This window comes from Saccopteryx leptura, chromosome 3, assembly GCF_036850995.1.
Source record: "Saccopteryx leptura isolate mSacLep1 chromosome 3, mSacLep1_pri_phased_curated, whole genome shotgun sequence".
NCBI classification, from domain to species: Eukaryota; Metazoa; Chordata; class Mammalia; order Chiroptera; family Emballonuridae; genus Saccopteryx; species Saccopteryx leptura.
This window is the reverse complement of record NC_089505.1, coordinates 37,608,831-37,622,495: the sequence shown is the minus strand read 5'-3', so window position 1 is coordinate 37,622,495 and position 13,665 is coordinate 37,608,831. Positions and strand designations below refer to the sequence as shown.

Sequence of the window (13,665 nt, the reverse complement as noted above, 5' to 3'; positions counted from 1 at the left end):
AATGCCTAGAAATGGTTCATCAGTATAAGAAAAGATTTTAATTTAATCTTTTTCTTCCTGTACCTGGCTAGGTATGTGGGAAGGTCAGAGAATTGAAGTCTTCCTTTTCTGCATTTACAACACAATGCCATCGGCCATCTTAGTTTTGATGCTAATCACACAAGCGTAGAAATCACACTTTCAAAATCTTTCTGCACGCCTCGCCCAAATTAATAAAATGTTCTTTAAACTTCCTAAAATATTAATATTCTGTAGCTTTTGGCACCTTACAGCAGTTTCCTCATGATCAGACTCAGCTTATGAGTTCCGGACGGGACTGCAAACATCAGTGATAATTTAGTGTTCTTCTCAGGCCGTTCACGAGATGGCTGGCTGACCCTCATTGGTAATGTTAGTTTTGATTAGCTGGTTAAGATCGTGTTTTATTTTTCCACTCTTTGATTACCATTTTTTTCCCGTTGTAAATAGGCAATCTTTAGGGGACACATTTAATATTTAGGGGACCATGTTAATATTCTGTCCTGCATCTAAATCCCTCCTCATCCCTGTCAAGTTGTCAGGTTTATTATCCTGACAATTTGATGGCCGCAAAGTCATGATTTTCCAGCTTCTGCACTCCACATTTACCAGTTGATAGTCACTCTATGTAAGTAAGAGCCTTTTCTTTTTTCCTGTGTATTTATTTATCTCATATTAATGTGAACTACTGGATTCCCTCTTTTCCCCCCAGAGGTCTATAATTCATTCCTTTTAATTAATTTTATTTTGTTGCTCAGATTGTCCCAGATTTGCTTAGTGAGAGACTTTTTGCATTGGCTCTGACTTTGTGACATGTTTCTATCTTCTCTTTTTTTTGAACATTTTTTAACTTTTTAAGAAAGGCTCATCTTCTAACTGCCCACACCCTGGAATCAGTCTCTTCACCAAGGAACCCTTGTTTCTTTTAGTGGGGAATGCTATTAGAAACCAAGATCTTGGAGCTATTATCTTTGTTTCTAGACTTTCTTGTCAGATCAGCTAGGGAATATATATATGTGTGTGTGTATGCATAGTATATATACAAATATATATGCAAACACACACATATTCATACATATGTACTGTGTATACACATAGACATACATGTGTATATTTTAGAAACTGAGTTTTCACATATACTACAAATTCAAGTCCGTCCTTACAGATTTCTTTCTTATGCCATTGCATATTTACATGTAGCTTCTTCCACAGTGAGAAGCCAGGTTCCTTGCAACATCAACACTTTTTTACTCTTTTGTTCATCCCTATAATGCATCTAAAATAGTTTCAAAATTGCTTTGCTCATACCACTAAAAAAGAATCTTACTGAGAAGATAATTTTTCTGGATATGTGTTCAATTCTACTCTGTGTAAGGGTCAATAAAGGAAAAAACTGTGCTTTCTTCTTTTTCCCATTCATTTCAAAATTGAGTTGAGTTGACTAGTTTGTCCTCAGTTTTGGATTTTCTCCCTTCCTGTCCTTGTTGGTTTTCTTTTCTTTTTGAATATGCAAAAGATTAATTTGCTTCAGTCAGAACTACACAAGAAGATACACTCAGAGAAGTGTTATTCGTTTTCATTCTATTTCTTTATCCCTTGTAGGTAACCAGCATTTTTGTTTGCTAGTTGATTCTTCCTTTGTTCTTTTTTTTGGTAATGATGCAGATATATGTAATTTTATTTCCATTTTTTATGAAAAAGATAGCGTACTAAATATATAGTTTTTAACTTTGCTTTTTTACTTAATAGCATTTCCTGGAAATCACTTCCTAGTTCAGAGAAATTTTTTTTCCTACCCATCTCCCACACCCACCCCTCTCCGACCATCAGTTTATTCCCTGTATCTTTCTTTCCTTTTTATAATTGTATTCACGGTGTATGTACTGTGATATACTCAGTTCCTGATTCTTGGACATGGATACTTGCCAGTATTTTGCAGTTACAAATACTGTTCGGAGTGAATAATCTTGTACACTTATATTTTCACAATGTTGGAGATATATTGCTAGGGTAAATTTCTGGAAGTTGGATTGCTGGGTTGAAGAGTGTCTGCATATGTAGTTTTGTTAAATGTTGTCAAATTCTTCTCCATTGTACCGTTTTGCATTCTGCCAGCAATGCATGAGAGTGCTTGTTCTCTCGTGACCTCACTATTATGTATACTATGAAGCTTTTAAAATTTTGCCATTCCATTGGATGGAAATTTTATCTTAATATAGTATTAATTTGTATTTCTCTTATTATGAGTCAAGTCTAATAAGTTTATTTATTTATTTTTTAAGGTTTTTTTTTTTAAGTTTATTTTTTTAAGGGTAATTTTTATGCCTTTTTTTTTTTTTTAGTATCTTTCATGTCTTTTGCTCATTTTTCTGTAGACTTTTTGATTTGAGTTTTAAAAGTCCCTTATATGTCAGGGACATAAGCCTTCTCTTTCTCCATATATGTATATAAAATATTTTCTCCCAATTTTCCATTTATCTTTTGATTTTGCATAGAATTGCTTTTTACCATGCAGAAATTTTCCCTACATCTAGTTTATAGAGGAATTAAGCTATGTATTTGTCTAGTAGTTTGGTAGTCTCAATTTTTTTTTATTAAGTCTCTGGTTCATTTTGAGTTTATTTTCTTTTGTGATATGAGAAATGGATCTAATTTATCTTTTTCTAAATGCTATATCCTTTATTAATCCTTAATCTTGTTTTGGGGCTTTAAAAAACTTTTTCTATAAAGTAAGAATAATTCTTTGAGATACATACAACTATATAATGCTTAGACCCACATGCATGTAGACCAGACCATAGAGCTTAAAAATAGAGTTCCCAGTAGAGGTAAAATTTTCTTCCTTTCATGCAGATTAGGCTGGGTATATTATGAAATGCTAATTTCCATAGCCAGCAAGGTCTTGATTACCTTTATTTTGATAAGGGGTGAAAATACCTACCCCTAAATTCCTTTAGGGCAGCTTGTGAGAGTGGGTAGCATATCTTGGTCATTTGTGTATACATAGGACAGTTAATGAAAAATTGCAAGAGGAAAATCTTTACAAAGGTGCTGCTAAAATACATTTTATAATTTGTGTTTGTAGTTTAAGTGTAGCTTTAGAACTTTAGCTAGTTTTTGGTGCCTTTGTTTTGAAACTGATAATAGCCAATAATTGTGAATAGACACCAATCTTAAGCACAGCTTGTCCTCTATGTAGGGCTGTTTATCTCATTGATGGGTAGTACCTTCTGAAGGGTTGGAGAAGAAGCCCTGTCCTCTCCTCCATGGCCATAGTTTTTCGCAAAGCATTTGATGATATCTTTTTCAGCGTTTTTAAGTAATTCAAGTCTATCAATCCCTTTTCCATTTTAAAGGTACAAAATTGACATATATTAGTTTTCTAAATGCTTTACCCACTGACTACTTAGGACCTGTGATTTTGCCAGGGTTATAGATGAGGGTAGGAAGCTTCTGGGAAACTAAAAGGAAGGATGTAATCTTTTCCTGCCCAAATACCTCTCTTTTTCTCTTAAATCTTCTCCATTGTCTTGAAGGACATTATGACCTGTAGAAACACACTTTTCATTCCATTTTAATAAATACGTTGATTCTCATTTTAGTAGGATTTTTTAAAAGTTGTGTATCTCCCTTTTCCTGAGGGGGAGCATACATATCACCAGATCAGTTCTCAGTAGTTAGGAAGTGCTACTGTTCTAATATGAGCATGGCTAACGGAGTGACCAGCATGAATGTGTTGAAGACCTACAATGACACAGGCCTGCCTATGATGTGACACAAGGCTTGTGAGTGATAGACAGCTCTTATTCACCGAGTGTGCAGCTTAATTTAATTTATTTTGTTTAATAACAAATTTTACTTTTGTTTCTCTAACTGGTAAGCTAATGTATATTTACTTCAGTTGCTGCTGGCCCCAAAGGGGTAATACAGCATAGACTACCATAAGAGCAAATAGAGTTAGTTTTAAATCCTTATTCTATCAATTACTATGTGACCTTGGATGAGATTCTTAACTTGTGTGGGCCTCACTCCCGTCATTTGTAATGTGGTAATAAGCAATATATTGTGAGGATTAAGTGAGGTCATGTATGTCTATGAAATTCCTAGAAAGTTGCCTGTTGCGTGGTAGACATTCAGTGAACTGCACTGGTTGTCATTATTATATTTTAATTATTATTTACTAAGAAGTTAATGACTTTTTGGTGAAAGGTGTTAGATATAGTCAATATTGAATAGTTATGATGAACAATTGGGCCGTGAATTTATTTTATAATCTCTTATTTGGCCAATTCCCAAGATACTGATAATCTGCAACTCTTGGCAAATTATGACAGCAAGCAGGAAATTGAAGGTTAAAATCGTAAACTTTCATTCCTTGTCTGTAATGAGAATAATTGGCACAATCGGCTGCTGGTATAGGCAGGTGTGGGACGGTTTCTTGGTGGAACTCCCGCGGCCATAGCTCTGCTTCCGGCTCCCCTCCCCTCTCACACGCGGAACAGCGCCTTCAGTAGTGCAGATACTCCCAGGTGCTACTCTGTTCTCCGCGGCCTCTGCTACTTTCAGATGGCCCAGTGGTGTGAGGGAAGAAATAAATGCAGCTCCTTTTGAAATTTGATCATTGCAAAATCTTCAATGCAGATGCTGTGAAACTGACTGCTAGTTCTGGGAGGAGACTACGGGGGTTGGGGGGAAAGTGAGAAGAGAGATCGTAGGTCTCTGGAGGTCTGCGTAACAGTCTCTGCTTCCCATTTTGCCCACAACTCTTTGTACTTTCCTCTCCTGAGTTTTGTAGTTTATCTGTTAAAATTTGTATTCAATATATTCTGGCAGTATCCTTTGCTTAGGCCGCTAGTTTAATTTATTGGAATTTTTTTAAGGATAAACTAGATGTACTAGTATCTCCATTATTCTCTCTTTTTACCTTTTCTTTCAGCAAAACCAAAGCCAGTCTCTCTCATTTTCACACTTTTATGAAGCTTTCTTAAATATCTGAAGATGAAAAGCATAAATTGATTTTTTATCATATATATTAAGTTCACTTATTGTGTCCTTTTACCTATATATTACTACCCTAACCTTAAGTGGTTGCTATTTAAGTAGTGAGAAATTAAAACCCTGAGTTCATGGTGTTTTTACACTTAGGAGCGTATAGTAAGATACCTTGTAAGCCACTTTACCTGTCCCCTCTGCACTTCACCCCTTCTCTTATCACTCCTTCTGCCAGCAAGCTTCCAGGAAACTCTAGCTGAGGTGCAACTAAATGTAAAAAATGCTTCAATTTAATGGGAAAAAAACCAACTAGATAATTGACAGTGATTACCCAGTGTCCAGTTCAGAGGAGCTAATTTATAATGATTTTATTTATAACTTAAAAAGCTTAAAGCACACAAAGTAACTAACAGATGCAGTCTAACAGATTATTCATCTCCTTTCAGCAGTGGACTCTAAATTGGGTCTTCTCAAAACTCACTGTAACCAGTGGATAAGGTTCTGTTTCAGGAAGCACAGGAAAGCTTTTCTGTTCCCCTTGACAACTAGTTCTTCTAGGTGAGTATCTGCCTTGATTGGCAGAATTGTAGTAATTCTTCGTAATGTGGGTGAAGTGATTTAGTGAGTATTCCAAGTCATCTCATACAGTTCCTTTCCCACATAGGACTGTGCCACTCATAGAGTAAGCATCAGCGGTCTTACTTACCTCTCACAGAAATGCTTTTGCATTTTGTATGAGGGAACCTAGGTTTTGGTTTTTGCTGTACTTTTAGTCCTGCATTTCTCTTCTTCATGGACTCCAATAGAAAGAAGCCAGTTATAATATTTTTCATGAGAAAAGTATTTTTAAATACATGTCACCAGACTGTTTTAAATGGCTATGGAAGGAACAATATTCATTTATAGATCTTGGCCCTCTGGAGGCACTACCCATCTTAATTTTAGAGGATTACTTTCAAAAGGACATAATGGAAATAAGCCTAGTTATTTTTCCTTGTCCCAGTCTGTGCACAGTCTATGAATGTATTTTTGATTTCAGTTTGACTGACAGACCTTTCTATAGCATAGCTAGTAGGACTTGCCCAAACAGTAAGAGTGTTTTAATTTGGATGATTAAAAAAAAATGAGGTTCAGTGAAAGTACAATTATTAAATAAATTAACTTTGTGAAATTTTAAAGAACAATTTGAAAATATTATTGCCTTTTATTTCAGATGATTGCATTAATTAATTTTTAAATCTTTATTAGGATTTTTCTTTATATATGAGTCATTAACACCTGTTAGATTACTTAGATCAGTCAAATTATATTGGGATATCTGTTCTTACTTTGATCATAGAATTAGTAAACAGAGAAGTGATTGTATTAATTATTTTTGTGTATGTTTCATAATAGTAATTCACAAATTCATATTTACAGTTTTAAAACAAGATCATTGCTTCACTAAAGAAATGTTTCTTATCCTAATATTTTAATTATTGCAAGGATTAATGTCCTACATATTAATTATGCCATCTTAATGATTTGAGACTCTGTGACTTCAGTGGCAATTGAGCCCAGTTGTTAGAATTTACTTATTGCCAACTCTTTTGTATAGCAGCCTTATATGCTTATGTGGAAAAAAAGAAAAAGAAAAAGAGAGAGAGAGAGCATGATGCTTTGTATAGATCTCTCAAAATGAGATGAAAATAATGTCAATATGCATTATTTTCAACCCCCCAATGATAATTTTTCATGAATGTTGCAATTTAAAGTAATGATGCCAAGTTAAATAGTAATTACCAGCTTTGTGACCAATGTAGTGAGCTTAGCTTAGGATATTTTGTTTTGTTCTATTTTTTTGGTTCTGAGGCCTGCTAATTATGGCCATGACCAGTGTCATTCTAGGGTACTGGGCCCGCAGCTATCTCTAAGAGTCTGGACCAGATGTAGTACGGGAAGAAATAAGAGTCTGGGACTTTCTGGCTAACAGATCATAACTGTGTGATTTTTCAGGAGGCCTTCTGGTAGCATCTGCTCACTTTGGTGCTTATGTGTATGGGACAGACATAGACTACAACACACTTCATGGCTTGGGTGAGTAGTGATTCTAGACGGTGTCACAATCTCTGCTCTGGTACCAACTGTGCCTTTAGAGTAAATAAAGGTATTTGTATGGTGTTAACCATCTATTTTTAATGTTAAATACAGAGTTTTGATATATATAATACAGTTTTACAGCAATAAGACTTCATTGGATATCTGCTTTTTATGAAGTGATCCAGTATGTGCAGAGTAGTCCCCTGGGGCGGTGGGGGTCACAGTGATGAGTAAGAAAAAGCCCTCCCCTCAGAGGTGTTGTGATCTTAGTAAGAGATTTTTTTAAAAGTAGGCAAACTATAAGGTCATAAACTTTAGGGTTGGGAGAAAAGAATAGAAGAGTGATTAGCCATTTTGTAATCAGCATGTCTATGTTAATAAACATACAGTTTCTGTTTAAAGATTGCTTGCTTTTGAGGGTATTTTGGGAAATACCGTAATTTAAAATCTAGAGGCTTTGCTGCTACTAATGTGTTATTCAGTGGAATTGAATCAAACTGAAAAAGTAATTCCTTATAGCTGAATGGTATGAAAAATGTCAGGTTTCACCAATGACTTTGAAATTGTTTGTATATATCTAGTTCCATTATTGTAACTACTATCAACCCTTAAAATGTTCTTTTCCTTTTTCTTACTCAGTATAAGTTACTATATAGGTGAGAATTTATTATAGTTTATTTTCTTTTGCTGAAGCAATTTGATACATTGTTCTAATGACACCTGTCTTTTTCCCTCTATTGACTATAAGGAATTTAGTGATATATATATCATAAGGAAAATGAGTTCTATTTTATCAAGTTCATCTAAATAGGCTAACCAGAAAGAGATATTCTTCATGTGTAATATGTAAGAGTAGACAAAGTGCTAAGAAGAATTCTTTCAGTTTGCTTGTAAGAGAAGCGGTATGTTTTCTTTAAGGCAACTGTCATATATAATTTATTTGACTTTTTTATTTATGAAAGTTGTGTGAAACAGTTATGTCATAACCTTTCCGTGCCCGTGGGTAGAATTCTGATGGATGTGGAGTTTCCTCAGAGCTTATCCAAGATGCTGTTAAGGCATATCTTCCTGATTCCTCCTAATTCTTCTGATCTCTTACCGCACTCAAATGTTCACAAGTTTCTCCTGCTTTTAAAAATACAAACCTTTTCTACCAATCCTTTAGGGGCCTTCTAGCTACTGTTTTCTTTTACTCTTACTTTTGCCAAAGCACTTCTCGAAAAACTATTATTTACCTGCCATCTCTTTTACTTCACATCTCACTTTCTGGTGCCCATTACTTGCCAGCTTTCATGCCTCATGAAAACTCGAAGGCCACAGACTTACACCGTTTGGCAGTGTTGGCCTTCGTAAAGCCCCCTGGGTTTCTGAGACAGCAGTCTCATCAGGCCGTACTGTTATTTCTTATGTTATGTCCATCTGAGCCTCCTTAAGGCCCGGAGTTTTCTTGTTCTGTGCTGACATGTTGCTTTTCTCCCGGCATCTCTCCGCCCGCTCCTCCTGTCACGCTACACGCTGTGCACAGTCATGTCATCCTCCTTTTGACTTTTCAGTTTTGATTTTGTTATGAAGTAGGTCATAATGCAGAAGAATGTATAAAAATAGAATAATTATAAACCAAACACATATGTTACTGCCACCGAGGTTAATAATGTTCTTCATTCTTATGGATTTACTTGTTTATATACTGATGTCTCCTATGTGTATATATGCTGACCTCCAACTACCTGCTGAATCTCTCTCTCTTTTTTTTTTTAATATCTCTTTTTAAATGTTCTGTAGGTGCCTCACGAGCCAGACTGTTGTACCTCAAACGAATCTCACCTTTTTTTCTAAGCTTGTTTTTCCTGTTGGTTTTTCCCAGTTTGATTGATGATGTCATCATTCACGTGTGTCTCCTAGACTTTGGAACTTCTTCTTTCAACCCCTACTTTAACTTTTGATCTGTAACATCTCCATTTTGCCTCCCCTCTTCATGGTCACAGCTCCTGCATTTCCCAAATTAGTTCCATTAGTTTGTTTTATTTATCTGATTCATCCCTATTTTTAATGAGACTGTTGGCTGCTGGGGAAAAGAAATCTCTAGTCAACTCTGTATCTTACTAGTCTGCACTTTGAAATCAGTAAATACTGAATTAGTGTTTTAAGGCAGTTTTACTTGAAAAGTGAAGAACAATATCAGATGTCAGTACATTTTACTGTCCAAAATATATTTTTATAAGTTGAAATAAAAATAATTATTTGTATAACTAAAGTTAAGATTTTAAGTGAAAGCAAGTTTTATTTGAGTAAATGTCAGTTTAGATGGGTTAAACATTACTTTTAGCTAAATGATAAGAAATAATAATGCTTGTTTAATTCAGTACTTCCAATCTTCCTTCTTCTTCCCCTCAGGAAAGGCTAGTCGGAAGAACCAGAAGTGGAGAGGCCCGGATGAAAACATCAGGGCCAATCTCCGTCAGTATGGCTTGGAGAAGCACTACCTTGATGTCCTGGTTTCAGACGCATCCAAACCTGCCTGGAGAAAGGGCACACATTTTGATGCAATCATCACTGATCGTAAGTTTGTTTTTTACAAAAGTAGTACAGTGGTCCTTGAGATATGAGTTTAATTTGTTCTGTAATCGAGCTCATAATTCAGTCAACTCATATATCAAACAAATTTTTCCCATTTAAAATAACTGAAATAGATTTAATCTGTTCTAGCCTTGTGAAACATCCCCAAACCATCCTAAATTATGAAAAAAGACATGTTTTTAATTAAGAAACACACATGTATACTTTACAATGCATAACAAAATATATGAAATAAAAGAAAAAAGTGTTATTTAGTACTGTATTCTCACCTTGGAGACAGACGAGTGCTGCTAACGGAGATGAATGGTGGAGGAGGAGGGAGGGAGGAAGGGATGCAGGCACTGTAGACACATAAACTAAAACTGCACTTTCTTAACACTAAATGTAAACTAAAACTGCATTTTCTTTACTTTAAAGAAAACTAAAACTGCACTTCCTTAACTTTAAAATTAACCTAAGCTTAACATTACATATTTTTCATTTAATCATCACCAGTTTTTGCCTTTTTGGCTGCAGTTTTGGCATTTTCACTTGCAGAACTTTTGAATAAAAATCTATCCAAAGAGGTTTGCTTTTGCCTGCCTTTTAAAATGTTATGGAAATGTGACAAACAAGTGTCATTAAAAAGTGCTGAAGCACGACCAGTTGAAACTTTTTCTGGGTGTTTCTTTTCAATGAAACTTGAAAGCTTCTCCCACATTGCCAGCATGTCTTTAATTTCACTTGTAGAAATCACTTCCTCCGACTCTTCCTCCTCCTCACTAGTAATCTCTTGCAGAAGCTGCGTATGTTGCATCATCTGTAGCTCCTTCTACTTCTCAGTTGAGAGTTCCTCCTCATGTTCCTCAATGAGCTCATTTATGTCACCCTCATCTACCTCCAGACCCATCGACTTTCCAAGAGACACAGTCTTCTCCAACGCTTTTACCTCAGTCTTGGTCTCTGGTTTGAATCCTTCGAAGTCCCTGTCTGCAACAACATCAAGCCATAACTTTTTCCATGCCGAGTTCAAGGTTCTTCTTTTTTTTTTTTTTTTTTTTTTTCATTTTTCTGAAGCTGGAAATGGGGAGAGACAGTCAGACAGACTCCCGCATGCGCCCGACCGGGATCCACCCGGCACGCCCACCATGGGGCGACGCTCTGCCCACCAGGGGGCGATGCTCTGCCCATCCTGGGCATCGCCAGAGGCCACAGAGCCATCCCCAGCGCCCGGGCCATCTTTGCTCCAATGGAGAGGAGCAAAGGGGAGGGGAAGAGAGAGACAGAGAGGAAAGTGCGGCGGAGGGGTGGAGAAGCAAATGGGCGCTTCTCCTGTGTGCCCTGGCCGGGAATCGAACCCGGGTCCTCCGCACGCTAGGCCGACGCTCTACCGCTGAGCCAACCGGCCAGGGCCAAGGTTCTTCTTGTAACCTCTTGCCATGCCAAGTCAATAATGTGTAAACATATCACGATGTTGTACTGATCTTTCCAAAACTCTCGAAGGGTTAGAATTGTATTCTCAGTCACGTCAAAGCAGCAGCGGAACAAGAGGTTTGTGTAAAGCTTTTTAAAGTTAGAAATGACCTGCTGATCCATAGGTTGCAAGATTGAAGTCGGGTTGGATGGAAGGTAGAGGACTTTCACGAATTTGAACTCGAGAATGTCATCTTCAAGACTAGGTGGGGGGGCTGGAGCATTATCAAGGATTAGTAATGCTTTCATCAGGAGTTTATTTTCTTGAAGATATTTCTTCATTCAGGACCAAAGATGAGATTTACCCATTCAATAAAAAACTGCTGCATAACCCATGCCCTAGCATTGGCGCGCCACATAACCTGCAGTTTTTCTTTAAGAATCTTGTGAGTCTTAAAGGTTCGAGGATTTTTGGAATGATACACTAGCAGTGGCTTTACTTTACAGTCACCACTAGCATTTACACACAATTCAAGGGTCAGACAAGTCCTTCATGGGTTTATGGCCTGGCAGCTTCTTCTCTGGTGATGAAAGTCCTCTGGGGCATATTTTTCCAAAACAATCCTTTTTTGTCACAGTTGACCACTCGTTGGGGGATGTAGCCTTTCTTTGTGATAAGTGCAGCAAAACGTGCGATGTACTCCTCAGCTGCTTTAACGTCAGCACTCGCAGCTTCACCATACCTTACCACTGACTTGATGCGAAATCGCTTCTTGAAATTTTCAAACCAGCCATGACTTGTTTTAAACGTATCTTCTGCTGCCTCTTTTGAGGTTAATGGTTCTTTCTTCTTCAAGTTACTGTAAATAATACGTGCCTTTTTGCATATTACAGTCTCTGTCACTGTATCTCCTGCCAGCTCTTTCTCTTTCTCCCACACCAGCAGAAGCTTCTCCAGTTCTTCATGGATATTTGTCCTTAATTGGGACAGAATTGTAGTTCCTTTCGCTGGATTTGCGCTTTTGATGGAATCCTTTTGTTTAAGGATGGTACAAATTGTAGATGTATTGTGGTCGTACAGCCTTGCCAGTTCAATCACTCGTATACCACACTCATGTTTTTCTATTACAGTGGTACCTTGAGATACGAACAGACCAACATACGAATTTTTTAAAATATGAGCTGCGCCTCGGTCCCTATTTTTGTTCAAGATCCGAGCAAAATTCTGAGATATGAGTCGTGATTTGGGAAGCTGCCACTAGTTGGCGCATTGGCACACAGGTCCAGTATCAGCAGTTTGATATACGAGTTGACTGACTTACGAGCTCGGTTACAGAATGAATTAAATTTTTTTTTTTTTCTATTTTTCTGAAGCTGGAAACGGGGGGAGACAGACAGACTCCCGCATGCGCCCGACTGGGATCCACCCGGCATGCCCACCAGAGGCGACACTCTGCCCACCAGGGGGCGATGCTCTGCCCCTCCGGGGTGTCGCTCTGCTGCGACCAGAGCCACTCTAGCGCCTGGGGCAGCGGCCAAGGAGCCATCCCCAGCGCCCAGGCCATCTTTGCTCCAGTGGAGCCTCGGCTGCGGGAGGGGAAGAGAGAGACAGAGAGGAAGGAGTGGGGGAGGGGTGGAGAAGCAGATGGGCACTTCTCCTGTGTGCCCTGGCCAGGAATCGAACCCGAGACTCCACGCCAGGCCGACGCTCTACCACTGAGCCAACCGGCCAGGGCCTTCAGCTTATTTTTTAATGCATATATTTGTTTTATTTTATTTTTTTATATTTGGTTATAATTGGTTATTATTATACCTATTGGAGCCAAAATGTCATTTGCAATTATGGTATCAAATTTCGAAGAAGACGTTTAAGGTATCACACATTTTTCCATGGCTAATCTTTAGTGTTTTTTGTAGTGTCTGTTTTCACTGGCATCACCTTTCTAGAGTTACAAGAATCCTCTGAACCACGGGGCTTGTGAGCCACTGAGCATCAGGAATGTGCTTGGGAACTGGCTTCCCATGCCTCCTGAGTTCCTGGGCTCTTCAGGGGTCCTACAGAAGAAGAGAGCTGCCTTTTCCAAAATGTTTGGCAGTAAATCTATAAATATGGCAAGTGTATCCCACCAGCCCTTCCATCTTAGCCCACTTTAGTTCTTTCGTAACAAATCTAACAATAGAAAAATCATCAAGGCATTATAATATCAGTATGAATATACATTGTGAAAGCTGGGTGACTTTTTATTAACTATCTGTTATTTGCTCTCATGTATAATTACATAAAATATGATTTTTTTTCTCTGATCACTTGAGAGTTAATTGCATACATTGTTACCCTTTACCCATACAATTCTGTGTGCATTTCTTAAGAACAGGGATAGTCTCTTAAATAGCCAAAGTAGACGTAATGATTTCAATAAATCAGTATAGTAGTGTAATCGACAGTTAGTCATCGATTTTGTCAGTTGACTCAGTAATATCATTTATAGCATATTTCTCCCCTTTAGTATAGTATCTAGTCTAGTGTCAGGTATTAGCATTTAGTAATCTTATCTTTTAGGCAGCCTTTAGTTTGTATCACTTTCACAATCTTTCTCTGTCTTCATG

At 37.5% G+C, this 13,665-nt stretch overlaps 1 protein-coding gene across 1 annotated transcript in view; it reads left to right on the top strand.

The window, feature by feature from the left end:
* TRMT11 (tRNA methyltransferase 11 homolog) overlaps positions 1 to 13,665 on the top strand; it is a 54,960-nt gene that overhangs the window by 15,817 nt on the left and 25,478 nt on the right. The window contains exons 8-9 of the mRNA XM_066371788.1: positions 7,006 to 7,086; positions 9,484 to 9,648. Coding sequence (XP_066227885.1) covers positions 7,006 to 7,086; positions 9,484 to 9,648 — 246 coding nt within the window. The remainder of the gene's footprint in view (positions 1 to 7,005; positions 7,087 to 9,483; positions 9,649 to 13,665) is intronic.